General features: G+C 38.2%; 2 protein-coding genes across 4 annotated transcripts in view; one reads left to right on the top strand and one right to left on the bottom strand.

Moving 5' to 3' along the window:
• TXNL4A (thioredoxin like 4A) overlaps positions 1-7,411 on the bottom strand; it is a 37,367-nt gene extending 29,956 nt beyond the window's left edge. The window contains exons 1-2 of the mRNA XM_053714831.1: positions 7,249-7,411; positions 6,291-6,469 (exon numbers count right to left, since the gene is read on the bottom strand). Coding sequence (XP_053570806.1) covers positions 6,291-6,443 — 153 coding nt within the window. The 5' untranslated portion in view covers positions 6,444-6,469; positions 7,249-7,411. The remainder of the gene's footprint in view (positions 1-6,290; positions 6,470-7,248) is intronic.
• Positions 7,412-8,020: 609 nt separating this feature from the next.
• Positions 8,021-17,437, top strand: part of LOC128660801 (probable 2-ketogluconate reductase) — a 157,232-nt gene continuing 147,815 nt past the window's right edge. The window contains exon 1 of one of the 3 annotated variants that reach the window (XM_053714828.1): positions 8,021-8,108. The gene's annotated coding sequence lies outside the window, so the exon portion shown is untranslated. Of the gene's footprint in view, positions 8,109-12,587; positions 12,703-17,437 lie in introns of those variants that run through there. The other 2 variants (XM_053714829.1, XM_053714830.1) reach the window with 2 other exon arrangements.

Below are 17,437 nucleotides of genomic sequence, written 5' to 3'. Positions count from 1 at the left end.
AGCAGGATCGCTTCCAGCTGCTTACCAGACCAAGGACGTATGCCACACGTCCTCAGTCATTAACTGTATTTTTTTTTTTTTGAGGACGTATAGCGTACGTCCTTGGTCGTTAAGAGGTTAAGGCCAAAAACTTTCAGGATAAGTGGGGATACCACAGTCTAAATCAACTATTTGAAATGCCAATATAAGGCTAATGGAAATACTTGTAAACAATTTAATACACTCCAGCAGGTAAAGTGGATCATTGGGAACAAATTAAAGGGGAGAACATTTTTGAGTTAACTGTCCCTTTAATGTAATGGGAAAAATAGGCACATACTTTAAGAACACATAATTATGAGAAATTACAATAAAATGTTTTAAAAACTCAGCTCACCAATTTGTGCATTTGTTACTAAATGTAGATAGCCTGGTTTGATATTTGCAAAACATCCTCAGCAGCAACTACTGCTGCATACAATGACCATTCAGTCTCCTAACACTCTTGCAATCAGAGTAAAAACATTTTTGGGATAAGCATCCCAGCTGTCAGAGACCACAGGGTATACTGTACCTTAAAATAAAGCCACCATTGCAGCAAAAACACTGCTTATAGCAGTGTTTCCTCAACTCCAGTCCTCAGGACCCTTAACAGGCCAGGGTTTCATTATATCTTAACTAGAGAGCAGGTGAAATCATCTGAAGGGTGAGAGCAGATTAGTAATCATCGTTACTGATTAGCTGATTATTTCACATTTTCTCTAGTTAAAAGGGACATGAAACCCAATTATTTTCTTTCATGATTTAGAAAGAGCATGCAATTTTAAACAACTTTCTAATTTACTGCTATTATCTAATTTGCTTAATTCTCTTGCTAACCTATGCTGAAAAGCATATATAGATAGGCTCAGTAGCTGCCGATTGGTGGCTGCACATAGATGCCTAGTGTGATTGGCTCGCTCATTTGCATTGCTATTTCTTCAACAAAGGATATCTAAAGAATGAATCAGATTAGATAATAGAAGTAAATTGGAATGTTGTTTAAAATTGTATTCTACATCAGAATCATGAAAGAAAAATGTTGGGTTTAGGGTCCCTTTAAGATATAATCAAACTCTGGCCTGTTAAAGGGACACTGAACCCAATTTTTTCTATCATGATGCAGATAGAGCATGCAATTTTAAGCAACTTTCTAATTTACTCCTATTATCAAATTATTTTCATTCTCTTGGTATCTTTATTTGAAATGCAAGAATGTAAGTTTAGATGCCGGACCATTTTTGGTGAACACACTGTGTTGTTCTTGCTGATTGGTGGGTAAATTCACCTACCAATAAACAAGTGCTTTCCATGGTACTGAACCAAAAAAATAGCTCAGATGCATTCTTTTTCAAATAAAGAAAGCAAGAGAACGAAGAAAACTTGATAATAGGAGTAAATTAGAAAGTTGTTTAAAATTGCATGCTCTATCTGAATCACGAAAGAAAAAAATTTGGGTTCAGTGTCCCTTTAAGGCTCCTGAGGACTGGCGCTGAGAAACACTGGCTTATAGGGACATTAAACCATTTATTTTTAATGTTCATAAGAGAATATAATTTAAATAAAGTTTTTTTTAATTTACTTCTATTATCAAATTTACTTCATTTTCTTAGTATCCTTAAAAAGCAGATATGCAGGCTCAGGAGCATGCAGATCTCTGGGGCACTATATGGCAGCGATTTTGCAAAAAATGCTTTTAAACAACAAATACATTGTGAAAACACTGCTAGTGACTAGTGCTTAAAGGGACATTAAACACAATTTTTTTCTTTCATTATTTCAGATAGAGAATACAATTTTTAAAAAGTTTCCAATTTATTTCTATTATCAAATTTTCTTTGTTCCCATGTTATTCTTTTTTGAAGTGATACCTAGGTAGGTAGTGTGCACATGCCTGAAGCACTACATGACAGGAGATAGTGCTGCCATCTAGTGCCCCTGCTAATGTATAACACTGTTGCAAAACTGCTGCCATAAAGTGATGTAAACACGTGCACGCTCCTGAGCTTTACATCCCAGCTTTTCAACAAAAAATAACAAGGAAACAAATAAAATTTTATAACAGAAGTAAATTGGAAAGTTGTTTAAAATTATATGTTCTATCTGAATCATAAAAGAAAAAAAAATTGTGTTTTATGTCCCTTTAAAAGGTATTCTTCCAAACATGTTCACTCTACCTACCTAGGTATTCTCTTCAATAAAGAATAGCTTCACAATTAAGTATAATTAAGATAAATAAATTGGAATTGGTAAAGAACATTTTTTGGGTATCATGTCCCTTTAACCACTGTGACATCTTAAAGGGCCAGTAAACCTATAAAATAATGTTATACAATTCTGCACATAGTGTAGAATTATATAACATTAGATTAGCGAAAACTTTACAACCAACAGGATTTCAGAGATTTTTTTTTCAAAACTTGAGGGTCTTAACCCCTTAATGACAACTGACGTACCAGGTACGTCATGCATTAACAACCAGTTAATGACAATAGACGTACCTGGTACGTCAGTTGTCTAAGAGAGTGCTGGAAGCGATCGCAATCGTTTCCAGCAGCTCTCAGGGTATTGCAGTGATGCCTCCATATGGAGGCATCCTGCAATACCTTTTCAGAAGACTCCGATGCAGAGAGAGCCACTCTGTGGCCCTCTCTGCACCAGTAGCGATGGTGCTGGTTCGTTGGTGGGTGGGAGCATATCAGGGAGGCGGGTGGGCGGCCCATCGCTACCCGGCATCCGGTTCCTGTAAGTGCTATGTGCACGCCGGGTGCCGGGAGCGCGCACGCGCAATTAGCTGGCCACTGACACCAATGAGAAGGGAAGAGGGGGGGAAAAAGAATTAAAAAAAATAAATATATACGGATCTGGGAGGGGGAGGGGGTTGGGGTATTGTGGGGGGCTGCTACACTACAAAAAACATTAAAAATTGCAAAAAAGATAAAAAAAACACTTGTTTTTGGGGCAAATTGGGTACTGGCAGACAGCTGCCAGTACCCAAGATGGCAGCAATTAGGTAGGGGAGAGGGTTAGAGAGCTGGGGGGGGGGGGATCATGGAGGTTGGGGCTAGGGCAGGGGTCCATCACAGCTAAAACATTTTATTTTTTTTTATTAAAAAAAAAGAAAAACTCCTTTTATTTAGTACTGGCAGACTTTCTGCCAGTACTTAAGATGGCGGGGACAATTGTGGGGTGGGGGAGGGAAGAGAACTGTTTGGGAGGGATCAGGGGGTGGGATGTGTCAGGTGGGAGGCTGATCTCTACCCTAAAGCTAAAATTAACCCTGCAAGCTCCCTACAACCTACCTAATTAACCCCTTCACTGCTGGGCATAATTTACGTGTGGTGCGCAGCAGCATTTAGTGGCCTTCTAATTACCAAAAAGCAATGCCAAAGCCATATAAGTCTGCTATTTCTGAACAAAGGGGATCCCAAAGAAGCATTTACAACCATTTGTGCCTTAATTGCAGAAGCTGTTTGTAAATAATTTCAGTGGGAAACCTAAAGTTTGTGACAAAATTTGTGAAAAAGTGAACTTTTTTTTTTATTTGATGACATTTGGCGGTGAAATGGTGGCATGAAATATACCAAAATGGGCCTAGATCAATACTTTGGGTTGTCTTCTAAAAAAAAAATATATACATGTCAAGGGATATTCAGGTATTCCTGACAGATATCAGGGTTCCAATGTAACTAGCGCTAATTTTGAAAAAAAGTTGTTTGGAAATAGCAAAGTGCTACTTGTAACTATTGCCCTATAACTTGCAAAAAAAGCAAAGAACATGTAAACATTGGGTATTTCTAAACTCAGGACAAAATTTAGAAACTATTTAGCATAGGTGTTTTTTGGTGATTGTAGATGTGTAACAGAAAAAGTGTGTTTTTTTCAATTTTTTCCTCATATTTTATATTTTTTTTATAGGAAATTATAAGATATGATGAAAATAATGGTATCTTTAGAAAGTCCATTTAATGGCGAGAAAAACGGTATATAATATGTGTGGGTACAGTAAATGAGTAAGAGGAAAATTACAGCTAAACACAAACACAGCAGAAATGTAAAAATAGCCATTGTCATTAAGGGTAAGAAAATTGAAAAATGGTCCGGTCATTAAGGGGTTAATTATCATAATAAGCGCATTGCAGGCACGCTGTCTAGTCACAACCGGCCCGATCGCGCCATTAAACTGAATGTAGCTTACTCCCGCTACCTGGTAGAGCGGGAGCGAGCTACATTCAGTTTAATGACCGGCTGTGACTAGAATGCGTGCCTGCGATGCGCTTATGCCAATTAAGACCCGCTCAGTAGAGCCAGGAACAGGGATCATGAAAAAGCAAGTTTTGAAAAAAATCTCTGAAATCCTGTCAGTTATCAAGTTTGCGCTAAGCTAATGTTATATAATTCTGCACCATGTGCATAATTGTATAACATTATTTTGTAAGTTTACTGGCCCTTTAAGCATATACCACACATAGTAAAGTATACAAGGGAAGAAGGGCTGTTACAAACATAGCTGTGTAGCTGATTGCATACATTACAGGCTCAAATGTTCAGAAATACAAGGCAGGACCCGGCAGCCAGATAAAGGGCATTGATCAGGACCATACTGGGTTCCCCAAGCATGCCGACACTGCGAGGACCTGGCAACATGGCACCATCGGTTCCCCAGGTAGGTTGATACCAGAAACCAGACAGACCACAGCATACTACCAGGTTCCCAAATAGGCTAATACTGCAGAGATCCAACAACAAGGCAGACCACAGAACATTATTGGGTCCCAAAACAGGCTGACGCTGCAAAGATCTGGTAACCAGACAGATCACGTGCATTACTTGGTACCCAGGCAGGCCGACACTGCTGGGACCTGGTAATCAGGAAGTACATCTTTAAGAAATATTACATAAAACATCAACAAGCAACATTCTTGCTGGGTTCTCTGCATACTGAGTAATGTGACTCCCAAGTGTTGCATACATGAATCAGTGGTGGTCTGCTTGAGACTGCAGCTCAACAACAAAATGGGCTTCATGTGGTAGGCACTAGTTAAACATATAGTTAAAGTAATGCTTAGGAGACGCAGAGAATTGCCGGTCCTGAGCAAAAATGACTGGTGAACTAATCAGCAGCGCTAGTCTCATGATCCAGCTATGTGATTGCTGCTGCCGATTAGGTTATCAAGAGTAGAAAAACACTGATCTAACACATTAAAGGGGCAGTATACACCAATTTTCATTTAACTGCATATAATAGACACTACTATGGAGAATAATATGCACAGATACTGATCTAAAAATCCAGTGTAAAAACTTAATTAGAAGCTCCTAATTTAACACTGTTAAAGGGATAGTATAATTAAAATTAAACTTTCATGATTCAGATAGAGCATGCAAATTTAAGCAACTTTCTAATGTAATCCTTTTATCATTTTTTCTTTGTTCTCAAGGTATCTTTATTTGAAAAAGCAAGAATATAAGCTTTGGAGCCAGCCCATTTTTGGTTCAGCACCTGAGTAGCGCTTGCCGATTGGTGTCTAAAGGTAGCCATCCGATCAGCAAGCGCAACCCAGGTGCTGAACCAAAAATGGTCCAGCTCCTAAACTAACTTTCCAGCTTTTTAAAATAAAAATACCAAGAAAACAAGGAAAAATTAATAATAGGAGTAAATTAGAAAGTTGCGGCTCTATTTGAATCATGAAAGTTTAATTTTGATTACACTATCCCTTTAATTAGATAAGCCTGGGACACCCACTGAAAGTGGCTGATAGCAGACCCCCCCCCTCCCCTGCATATGAAAAGGCCCATTATACAAACAGAAACAGTCTGAAGTCTGTATACTTCAGTATACATCTAAAACATTGGGGCTTGGTTAGGAGTCTGGAAATCAGCACAATGTTATTTAAAAAATAAGCAAAACTATTTACAAAAACACACCCATATAGGCTATAAAAATGGATCATCTACAAAACAGCAATGCAAAGAAAAATCTAGTGTATAATGTCCCTTTAATATCAAACCCAAACAAACTTAGGGACGTGTTAAATGTCCCTTTAAATAGTCAGTAAAGTCAAAATTAATTAACTTTGCAGTTTACTTCTATTGTGTAATGAACTTTATTATCTTAGTATCCTTTGTTGAAAAGCATACCTAGGCAGGATCAGCTGCTCCAATGCATCCCAAATCTGAGTATCATATGGAAGACCTAAGCATTTAAAAAAACTGCTTTGGTTAAACATAATTTAACAAAAAATAAAAAAATGAATATAACCCATGCTTACCTTCTCAGCGATACAGTACAAAACTTCATCCATCTTCATACAAGTTGGATCCCAGTCATGTCCAAAGCGGATAACCAAGACACGGTCTTCCTCAGACAGGATAGCTTGGTCAACTTGCCAGCCATTGTGCAAATGCGGAAGCATGTACGACATTTTCGCAAATGTTTTTTAGAAAACTTCTGGAAGAGAGTAGTTAAAACTGTACATTTTAGTTTCAAATAAAAAAAAAAACCAACAACAAAAAAAAAACCCTGCACAACTACAATTTTAAATCATACACAAATTATATCATGGCTTGACACACTTCATCAAAACTTTTGAAGCCATCATTTTTTATTTTTTTTAAATAGACATGCAGAATGTAGCGACCAATCAGCAAGCACTACCCAGTGTTCTGAACCAAAAATGGGCCAGCTCCTAAGCTTACATTCTTTCCTTTTTTAAATAATGAAACCAAGAAAACAAAGAAGCATTGATTATAGGAGTAAATTAGAAATTTGCTTAAAATTGCATGCGCCTTCTGAATCGTGAAAGAAAGGGGGAAAATGGGATTCATATAGGCAGCAATACCACCCTATGACATGATGATGTCTATTTTCTAAAGCACGGTTTGTGTGCACCAAACATATCATAAAATCTAGAAATGAATCTTTATAAAATCAGTTAAACGAAAGTAGAACTATAATCTCGACTGTAAACTCTTTGATACAGGGCTCGTCTCTAGAATGATCACGTCGGAGTTTCATATAGCTACGATTATTATATATGTCTCATTACAAATAAATTATAATTAAATGTTTAATCCTGTGTTCTGAATACCTTTGATACAGAAACTAAGCCTCCGAAATTCTATGACTACTACTACTTGTTATAGTTATCTTATTGAAAGCACTGCCATTAAATCTGCATGCTAAATGCAGTGCGTTGCCCATTTAACCACACAAAGCATGTAACCCACCCTCGCAAAGTTACAGAGTAGTCGCAGTCCCAAATCTCCTCTTTGCGGCGAGTACTGCCCCGGTACTAAACTACAGAGTAATAGGAGGAAAAGAGACAGCAACACAATAATCTGCTGGAAACGTCCAGAAAACAGAGCGCTTCGAGAAAGGTCTAGCTGCAGACTGGAGCTCCACTCTAGACAGGAAACATGTGACCTCCACTCAAAGCTTTTTTTTTTTTTTTTTTTTAAACTTTAATGTAACTAACAACCTATAGACAATCGTTCTGAAAAAAGAAACATTTTGCAGCTTTCTTGTTCTTCTTAATGTGCACTCACAGTGGTTACCTTATAAATGACAATCAGCATAAACTACTGTGAGTGCACATTAAGAAGAACAAGAAAGCTGCAAAATGTTTCGTTTTCAGAATGATTGTCTATAGGTTGTTTGTTGCATTAAAGTTGATTAAAATAAAAAATAAAAAAAGATTTGAGTGTAGGTCACATGTTTCCTGTCTAGAGTCAGCGGAGGTCACATGTTTCCTGTCTAGAGTGGAGCTACAGTCTGCAGCTCGACTACTTTGGCTTCGTCCTACTCAGTAGGTAGACATGTTTATTCAGGGCACACAAATATCTACAAACAAAAGGCCAAGCAAATCAATCCAACTATATAAGCACTGAATTAAGGAAAAATAAAAAAGTTAAAGTGTTTGGAATATGTATTTACTTTGTAACAGACACTGTAGATTTGATTGTAATATGCGCTATGTCAAGTATTTACAATTGTTGCCCACACTAATGATGGCCGCTTCAAACGTTGGTTCTGTTGCAGCCCTTTGGCCAAAGTACACTAGAGTCTTGAGTTGTCACTGGTTCTAGAGGTGAGTGGCTGGAGTTTTAGCCTGTAACCATTGGCCAAAGTTATTTCCGATTGTGCCGATAAAACACCACGTCACGCGTGACTGTAAAAGTGTAGTTGGGAGTATTTATCTAATGTGGCCCCTTCAGCATCAAAAGCTAATGCTATTATAAGCAGCTGATTCGCTGAGGCATACTCTACATATCTGTAGTAAATCGTCAGCATTGTCTGTCATAGCAGTTGGAAAATATTTTTTGTTTGAAGTTTGTTAGTGCACTAAGCACTTTTCATATGTACGGCAACTAAGTTTTTTATCATCTGCACCTATAGTTCTTTAGTATTTGATGCAGCAATCTGCTTCTTCTTCTTTTTTTTTTTTTTTTTAAAGTGCTTATAACTTAATTTTAAAAAATGTAACTTTCTTGTTGAATAGAATAAAGGTTTACATAATTGTGTATATATTTCTATGCGCTAACTCTTGGTGTGTTTGACATCACAGGATTGTAGTTTTATAACAATTAGTATCGTTTGTAAAGTGCTGCAGAATCTGTAATGCTCAACCTACAACAGGATATTAAACAAAATAATATCCTTTTTGCTTTCTATGGAATGACAAGGGAGAATGACAAAATGGAATGGAATGCCCATAGACTTTAATGGGATGTAAAATTAAAAGTGTTGAAGCAAAAAAACTATGAGACATATCAACTAGATATTTACCAGATATGTTCCCCAGGTACAGTAGCATATTCTGAAAGTGAGATTATGTCAGATTATAGCTGCTTTCTATGGAATGACAAGGGTGAATGACAACATGGAATGCCCATAGACTATAATAGTATTACATTTAGTGCTATAGAAACACAAATATGAGACATATCAAGTAGCTATTTACCAGATATGTTCCCCAGGTACAGTAGCATATTCTGAAAGTGAGATTACGTGAGATTATAGTTGCTTTCTATGGAATGACAAGGGTGAATGACAAAATGGAATGCTCATAGACTTTAATGGGATGTACAATTAAAAGTGTTGAAGCAACAAAACTATGAGACATATCAACTAGATATTTACCAGATTCTGAAAGTGAGATTAAATGAGATTATAGCTGTTTTCTATGGAATGATAAGGGTGAATGACAACATGGAATGCCCATAGACTATAATAGGATTACATTTAGAGCTATAGAAACACAAATATGATAAATATCAAGTAGCTATTTACCAGATATGTTCCCCAGGTACAGTAGCATATTCTGAAAGTGAGATTACGTGAGATTATAGTTGCTTTCTATGGAATGACAAGGGTGAATGACAAAATGGAATGCTCATAGACTTTAATGGGATGTACAATTAAAAGTGTTGAAGCAACAAAACTATGAGACATATCAACTAGATATTTACCAGATTCTGAAAGTGAGATTAAATGAGATTATAGCTGTTTTCTATGGAATGATAAGGGTGAATGACAACATGGAATGCCCATAGACTATAATAGGATTACATTTAGTGCTATAGCAACACAAATATGAGACATATCAAATAGATATTTACCAGATATGTTCCCCAGGTACAGTAGCATATTCTGAAAGTGAGATTACGTCAGATTATAGCTGCTTTCTATGGAATGACAAGGGTGAATGACAAAGTGGAATGCCTATAGACTATAATGGGATTACATTTAAAAGTGCTATAGAAACTAAACTATGATACATATCATGTAGATAGTTCCCCAGGTACAGTAGCATATTCTGAAAGTGAGATTACATCAGATTATAGCTACTTATTATGGAATGACAAGGGTGAATGACAAAATGGAATGCCCATAGACTATAATGGGATTACATTTAGTGCTATAGCAACAAAAATGAGACATATCAAGTTGATATTTACCACATATGTTCCCCAGGTACAGTAGTATATTCTGAAAGTGAGATTACATGAGATTATAGCTGCTTTCTATGGAATGACAAAGGTGAATGACATAATGGAATGCCCATAGACTATAATGGGATACATTTAAAAGTGCTATAAAAACTAAAATATCACACATATAAAATAGATATTTACCTGATATGTTCCCCAGGTACAGTAGCATATTCTGAAAGTGAGATTACGTCAGATTATAGCTGTTTTCTATGAAATGACAAGGGTGAATGACAAAATGGAATGCACATAGACTTTAATGGGATGTAAAATTAAAAGTGTTGAAGCAACAAAACTATGAGACATATCAATTAGATATTTACCAGATATGTTCCCCGGGTACAGTATCATATTCTGAAAGTGAGATTACGTGAGATTATAGCTGCTTTCTATGGAATGACAAGGGTGAATGACAACATGGAATGCCCATAGACTATAATAGGATTACATTTAAAAGTACATTTAGAGCTATAGAAACACAAATATGAGACATATCAAGTAGCTATTTACCAGATATGTTACCCAGGTACAGTATCATATTGTGAAAGTGAGATTACGTGAGATTATAGTTGCTTTCTATGGAATGACAAGGGTGAATTACAAAATGGAATTCCCATAGACTTTAATGGGATGTAAAATTAAAAGTGTTGAAGCAACAAAACTATGAGACATATCAACTAGATATTTACCAGATATGTTCCCCAGGTACAGTAGCATATTCTGAAAGTGAGATTATAGCTGTTTTCTATGGAATGACAAGGGTGAATAACAACATGGAATGCCCATAGACTATAATAGGATTACATTTAGAGCTATAGAAACACAAATATGAGAAATATCAAGTAGCTATTTACCAGATATGTTCCCCAGGTACAGTATCATATTCTGAAAGTGAGATTACGTGAGATTATAGTTGCTTTCTATGGAATGACAACAGTGACGTGCACTCATAGGAGGCAGGTGAGGCAGTGCCTCCCCTGGCCAAATGGTGCATTACAGCCTTTTTTTATAAAAATAATAAAAAAATTTAAAAAAACTTTTTGTTTCTTTTTTTTAATCTCAAAAGGTGACCCCCCCACCCCTCCACTAAATTCAGTATTTTATTGCTATTTTTGTTGGGGGAAAAAAACTGTAATATTAAGTAATACATTCATATTGCGCAAGAAAGTAGAGGCCAGCTATCCTTTCATTGCGCAATATGAATGTAACTGTATTGTGTTGTATATGGGCCGCTAGAGACTGCCACCCAGTGGGGAATAATAGCTATGCAGCAGTCTCTCTTGCGGCCCATATACTGCTCCCACCTGAGGCTTGACTCTTCAAGCCTCTGGAGCCTTTAGCCCTGCCTGCCCGCCGCTCAGCCAATCAGACATCAGTATGTCTGAGTCTCTGGGCTGAGTTGCCGGGCGGGAAATTAGGCAGCGTCTGCGTCTGGTGGTCAGGTCAGGTGTTGCGTGTGAGAACAGAAAAAGATTTGAGAAGAAAGGTTAGTGCACGGCTCCTTTCCTCCGATCTTGAGCTGCGATCAGCTGCTGCTACCCTGCCCTGTCTGAGACTGAGAGTGAGACACTGAACCTACAAGGTGGTAGGTTATACCTGAATGCTGCAGCTAAATAGAGACTTGTGCCTGTAGTTTCTCTCCAGCAGCCTCGGCCACCGTGACCATAGATCACAGAGGCATGTGTCTCCCTGGTCGCAGCAGTGCCACTTACTACATTGCAATGAATATTCAGTTGTGAGCCCCAAATTAAAAGCACTTTTTTACATATTTTTTTATGTGACTCTGATACCTTAACCCCTTGTTGCTGGGCAGTGCATGTCCATTTGGATGCGTCCAGAAGCAAAGCTTTACCAGCTGTCAGCTGCTGTTGTGTGGCTGTGTGGACTCGGTAAAGCTTTGCTTCTGGACGCATCCAAGTGGACACGCACTGCCAAGCAACAAGGAATTAAGGTATCAGAGTCACATAAAAAAATATGTAAAAAAGTTCTTTTAATTTGGGGCTCACAGCTGAATATTCATTGCAATGTAGTAAGTGGCACTGCTGCGACCAGGGAGACACATGCCTCTGTGATCTATGGTGGCTGAGGCTGCTGGAGAGAAACTACAGGCACAAGTCTCTATTTAGCTGCAGCATTCGATTAGATTAGATTCGTTTTATTGTCATTGTACAAAGTAGGAAAACAGAGACAACTAAATTATATTTGAAAATCTAACCAATCCTATACACAGATAGCACTATAATGGTAAAAACTAATAGATAGCAAAAAATTCAAGTGACTTGTGCAGAAAATTTCTATACCACAAAAGTAAGTACAATGTAAGTGTAATAAAGTGCAAGTGCAAAAAAAAAAATCAGTTCCATACAAAAAAGTATATATATGTGTAAAAAAATGTAATAAAAAATTAGTCATTCAGGTATAACCTACCACCTTCGTAAAAAAAAAAGCTTCCTTAATTTCATTCAACCCCGTGTCTGCCAGAGGGTGCTGCTGCAAGACATGCTGCAACTCTTGTTGGCAGACATGGGGTTAACTGTACTTTGTGTGCTAAGTGTTTAAGGCATCCCGTAGATCAGGAGCAGGAGGTCACATGGGCTGCTCCTTTTGTGTGATCTGCTGGGGAGTTATTTATAGCAGCTCTTGACTTGAAGCAGAACGGCAGGTCAAGATAAACGTCTGGGTCTCAAAGTTGTAAGCTTTGTTTTTTTTTTTGTTTCTTTTTGCAAGACTTTAATCCAAATATGTGTTGTTAGGGGGTTAGGTGTATTATGTGTGCATTCTTTTGCCCTGTGTTTATGTAGCTATGTGTGATTGTGTGTGTGTGTATATATATATATATGTGTGTGTGTGTGTGTGTGTGTGTGTGTGTGTGTATATATATATATATATATATATATATATATACACACACATATACATACACACACACACACTCTCTGAACAAAAAGTAATGAAGGAGTTAAATCACAGCTGCATAACTTAATGATGTAAGTTTGCTATGCAGCTGTGATTTAACATCATGTTTACCCATGTGTTTTTATGGCAAGTAACATGCTGCTGGTTGTCAGTGCAGTGATTTAACCCCTTGATTACCTTTTGCTTTGCATGTTCCAATGTCACATTTTTTATCTCTTTATATTAAGGGACTTCCATTATGACTTAATCCTTTAGTGTATAGGGCATTTTAACTTTAAGAATGGTGCTAAGCAACATTTTTAAATCATTTAGATCCAGTCTTGGGCCCTCAGTTCATTAGGTCCATCACTGAAGGGTATGTGTGCCCAACCCTACCGGAGCATGGCAGGAGGCATTGTCCTGAGTGTCTAGGAACATCTGGGTTTGAGGGTTGAAGTTTAATGATTCAACTGTCATGCCATGAAATGGATATGTCAAAAGAACTTGATCCTTGCTCTTTACATGTTATTAGCTAGGTATAATGCTTTCTTATTTATACCATAAGTGTGCACCCAAAACTACTTCATAGAATACAAATATGTTGCAGGTGTGACTTATAGCTTAGAATTGTGCTTTCTTTATTTGTAGTGTATTATACATTGTGATATATTAATTATGAATGTGGTGTAGCTTGTTTAGCCTTTTGCTTAATCACTGTTTTTGTACCAGCAACAGCTTAATAAATAAATGCACCTTAGACCCATTGTTTAACATGCTTACTTTTAGGTGGGTGACTTGTGGTCAAAATGTGTATGGTTAATTCTGCCATGTAATAGCAATTTGAGTGACTGTCCTGCCCACTGTCTGGATGTTCCGAGGCCCCCCAAAAACCCAATTAAATCCCTTTAAGGATTCCTAGAAATTGTAATGTATTAAAGCCTTTTACAAACTAACATAGAAAGCATTGTGCCCTAGCAATTAGTGTGACATGGTACAGGAACTGGAAAAAAAACAAACTTGGATTGATAGTGATACTATATGTTTTATACAATGTTATTTTCCTTTTAGTTAATTTTTCATTGTTATCCTATTTTAGAAATATAACTATTCCCATAACCTACGTTTGGATGTTGTTAGTGCAGATACTGTAGGTAAATTTAATTAGTCTATCAACAGCGTTGAAACAGAATGACAATAGTCCCTTGTCTCCATCTGAGTCTCTGATGTTGGAACAAAGGGAGGTATGGTAGCTTTTCTTTCAGTTAACCATCTCTTATTTGTTCAAGATGCACCTGTAAAGTGAGTGCATGAATCAATGAGGTGCTAATCAGCATATTGGCCATCAACCTTTGCATTTGCTGTAAACAAACACACATATGCACACACAGTCACATACTATATGTGTGTGTTTCTCTGGAGTATCATAGCCACTGCCTCACTAGTCTCTGACCTCACTGCACGTCACTGAATGACAAGGGTGAATGACAAAATGGAATGCCCATAGACTTTAATGGGATGTAAAATTAAAAGTGTTGAAGCAAAAAAACTATGAGACATATCAACTAGATATTTACCAGATATGTTCCCCAGGTACAGTAGCATATTCTGAAAGTGAGATTAAGTGATATTATAGCTGTTTTCTATGGAATGACAAGGGTGAATGACAACATGGAATGCCCATAGACTATAATAGGATTACATTTAGTGCTATAGAAACACAAATATGAGACATATCAAGTAGCTATTTACGAGATATGTTCCCCAGGTACAGTAGCATATTCTGAAAGTGAGGTTACGTCAGATTATAATTGCTTTTTATGGAATGACAAGGGTGAATGACAAAATGGAATACCCATAGACTATAATGGGATTACATTTAGTTCTATAGCAACAAAAATATGAGACATATGAAGTAGCTATTTACCAGATATGTTTCCCAGGTACAGTAGCATATTGTGAAAGTGATATTACATAAGATTATAGTTGCTTTCTATTGAATGACAAGGGTGAATGACAAAATGGAATGCCCATAGACTTTAATGGGATGTAAAATTAAGTGTTGAAGCAAAAAAACTATGAGACGTATCAAGTAGATATTTACCAGATATGTTCCCCAGGTACAGTAGCATATTCTGAAAGTGAGATTATGTGAGATTATAGCTGTTTTCTATGGAATGACAAGGGTGAATGACAACATGGAATGCCCATAGACTATAATAGGATTACATTTAGTGCTATAGAAACACAAATATGAGACATATCAAGTAGCTATTTATCAGATATGTTCCCCAGGTACAGTAGCATATTCTGAAAGTGAGATTACATCAGATTATAGTTGCTTTCTATGGAATGACAAGGGTGAATGACAAAATGGAATGCCCATAGACTTTAATGGGAGGTAAAATGAAAAGCGTTAAAGCAACAAAACATGAGACATATTAACTAGATATTTACCAGATATGTTCCACAGGTACAGTAGCATAGTCTGATAGTGAGATTAAGGGAGATTATAGCTGTTTTCTATGGAATGACAATGTTGAATGACAAACTGGAATGCCCATAGACTATAATGGGGTTACATTTAAAAGTGCTATAGAAACTAAATTATGATACATATCAAATAGATATTTACCACATATGTTCCCCAGGTACAGTAGAATATAGATTATAGCTGCTTTCTATGGAATGACAAGGGGGAATGACAAAATAGAATGCCCATCCTGTTATATAAAAGGCCAAGTGTGTTTGTCCGAAGCTGTCATGCGCAGTAGAGACAGCTCGATGACAAACACACCTGGCCTTACCGGACATGCTGTTTGCGATGGTGGGGCAAAAGTGGGTGTGGTCAGGCGGGAGCATGGGCGTGGCCGGGAATGTTTGGCGCGAGAGAGAGGGGAGAGAAATAGAAAGAGAGGGGGAGAGACAAAAAGAGATAGGAAAGAGCTAAAGAGAGGGGAATAGCAGCAGAGAGGGGGAGAGAGTACAAAATAGATGGGAAAGAGCAAAATAGAGGGGAAAGAGCAAAAGAGAAGGAAAAGAGAGCAAAAGAGAGGGGGTAGAGGGAGCCAAAGAGAGGGGGGAGAGAGAGCCAAAGAGAGGGGGCAGAGAGCGCAAAAGAGAGGGGGGAGAGAGAGAGCAAAAGAGAGGGGGAGAGAGAAAATAAGAGGGGGAAAGAGAGAAAGCAAAAGAGAGGGGGAGAGAGAGCAAAAGAGGGGGAGAGAGAGCAAAAGAGAGTTGGGAGAGAGAGCAATAGAGAGGGGAAGAAAGAGAGCAAAAGTGGGATGGAGAGAGAGCAAAAGAGAGGGGAAGAGCAAAAGAGAGGGGGAGAGAGAGCAAAAGAGGGGGAAAGAGCAAAATAGAGGGAAAGGAGAGAGAAAAAGAGATGGGGAGAGTGCAAAAGCGAGGGAGAGAGAGAGAGCAATAGAGAGGGGGAGAGATCAAAAGAGAGGGGGGAGAAAGATCAATAGAGAGGGGGAGAGAGAGAACAAAAGAGATGGATGGAGAGAGAGAGAGAGCAAAAGAGATGGGAGAGAGACAGAGCAAAAGAGATGGGGGAGAGAGACAGAGCAAAAGAGATGGGGGAGAGAGAGAGCAAAGAGATGGGGGAGAGAGAGAGCAAAAGAGAGGGATGGAGAGAAAGAGCAAAAGAGAGGGATGGAGAGAGAGAGCAAAAAAAAGGGGAGAGAGACAGAGCAAAAGAGAGGGGGAGAGAGAGAGCGCGCAAGAGAGAGGGGGAGAGAGAGAGCACAAAAGAGAGGGGTAGAGAGAGCACACAAAAGGGGGGAGAGAGAGAGTACAAAAGAGAGAGAACGCAAAAGAGAGGGGGGGAGAGAGAGCGTAAAAGAGAGGGGGAGAGAGAGCAAAAGAGAGGGGGGGAGAGGGAGCAAAAGAGAGGGGGGGAGAGAGAGCAAAAGAGAGGGGGGGAGAGAGCGCAAAAGAGAGGGGGGGAGAGAGAGAGAGCACAAAAGAGGGGGAGAGAGAGCACAAAAGAGGGGGAAGAGCGAACAAAAGAGAGGGGGGAGAGAGAGAGCAAAAGAGAGGTGGAGCAAGAGAGAGCGCAAAGAGAGGGGGAGAGAGAACAAAAGAGAGGGGGAGAGCACAAAAGAGAGGGGGAGAAAGAGAGCAATGGACTGCTGTACTGCATAAAATGGCCCGTGTAAACAGGCTTTAGGACTAGTAGACTATAATGGTATTACATTTAAAAGTTCTATAGCAACAAAAATATCAGACATATCAAATAGATATTTACCAGATATGTTCCCCAGGTACAGTAGAATATTCTGAAAGTGAGATTATGTCAGATTATAGCTGCTTTCTATGTAATGACAAGGGTGAATGACAAAATGGAATGCCCATAGACTATATTGGGATTACATTAAAAAGTGCTATAGCAACGAAAATACGAGACATATCAAATAGATATTTACCAAATATGTTCCCAAGGTACAGTAGCACATATTCTGAAAGTGAGATTACGTCAGATTATAGCTGCTTTCTATGCAATGGCAAGGGTGAATGACAAAATGGAATG

Source organism: Bombina bombina, chromosome 5 (assembly GCF_027579735.1).
Source record: "Bombina bombina isolate aBomBom1 chromosome 5, aBomBom1.pri, whole genome shotgun sequence".
NCBI classification, from domain to species: Eukaryota; Metazoa; Chordata; class Amphibia; order Anura; family Bombinatoridae; genus Bombina; species Bombina bombina.
Note: the sequence above shows the minus strand (reverse complement) of the source record. Positions and strands in the feature narration are given on the sequence as shown.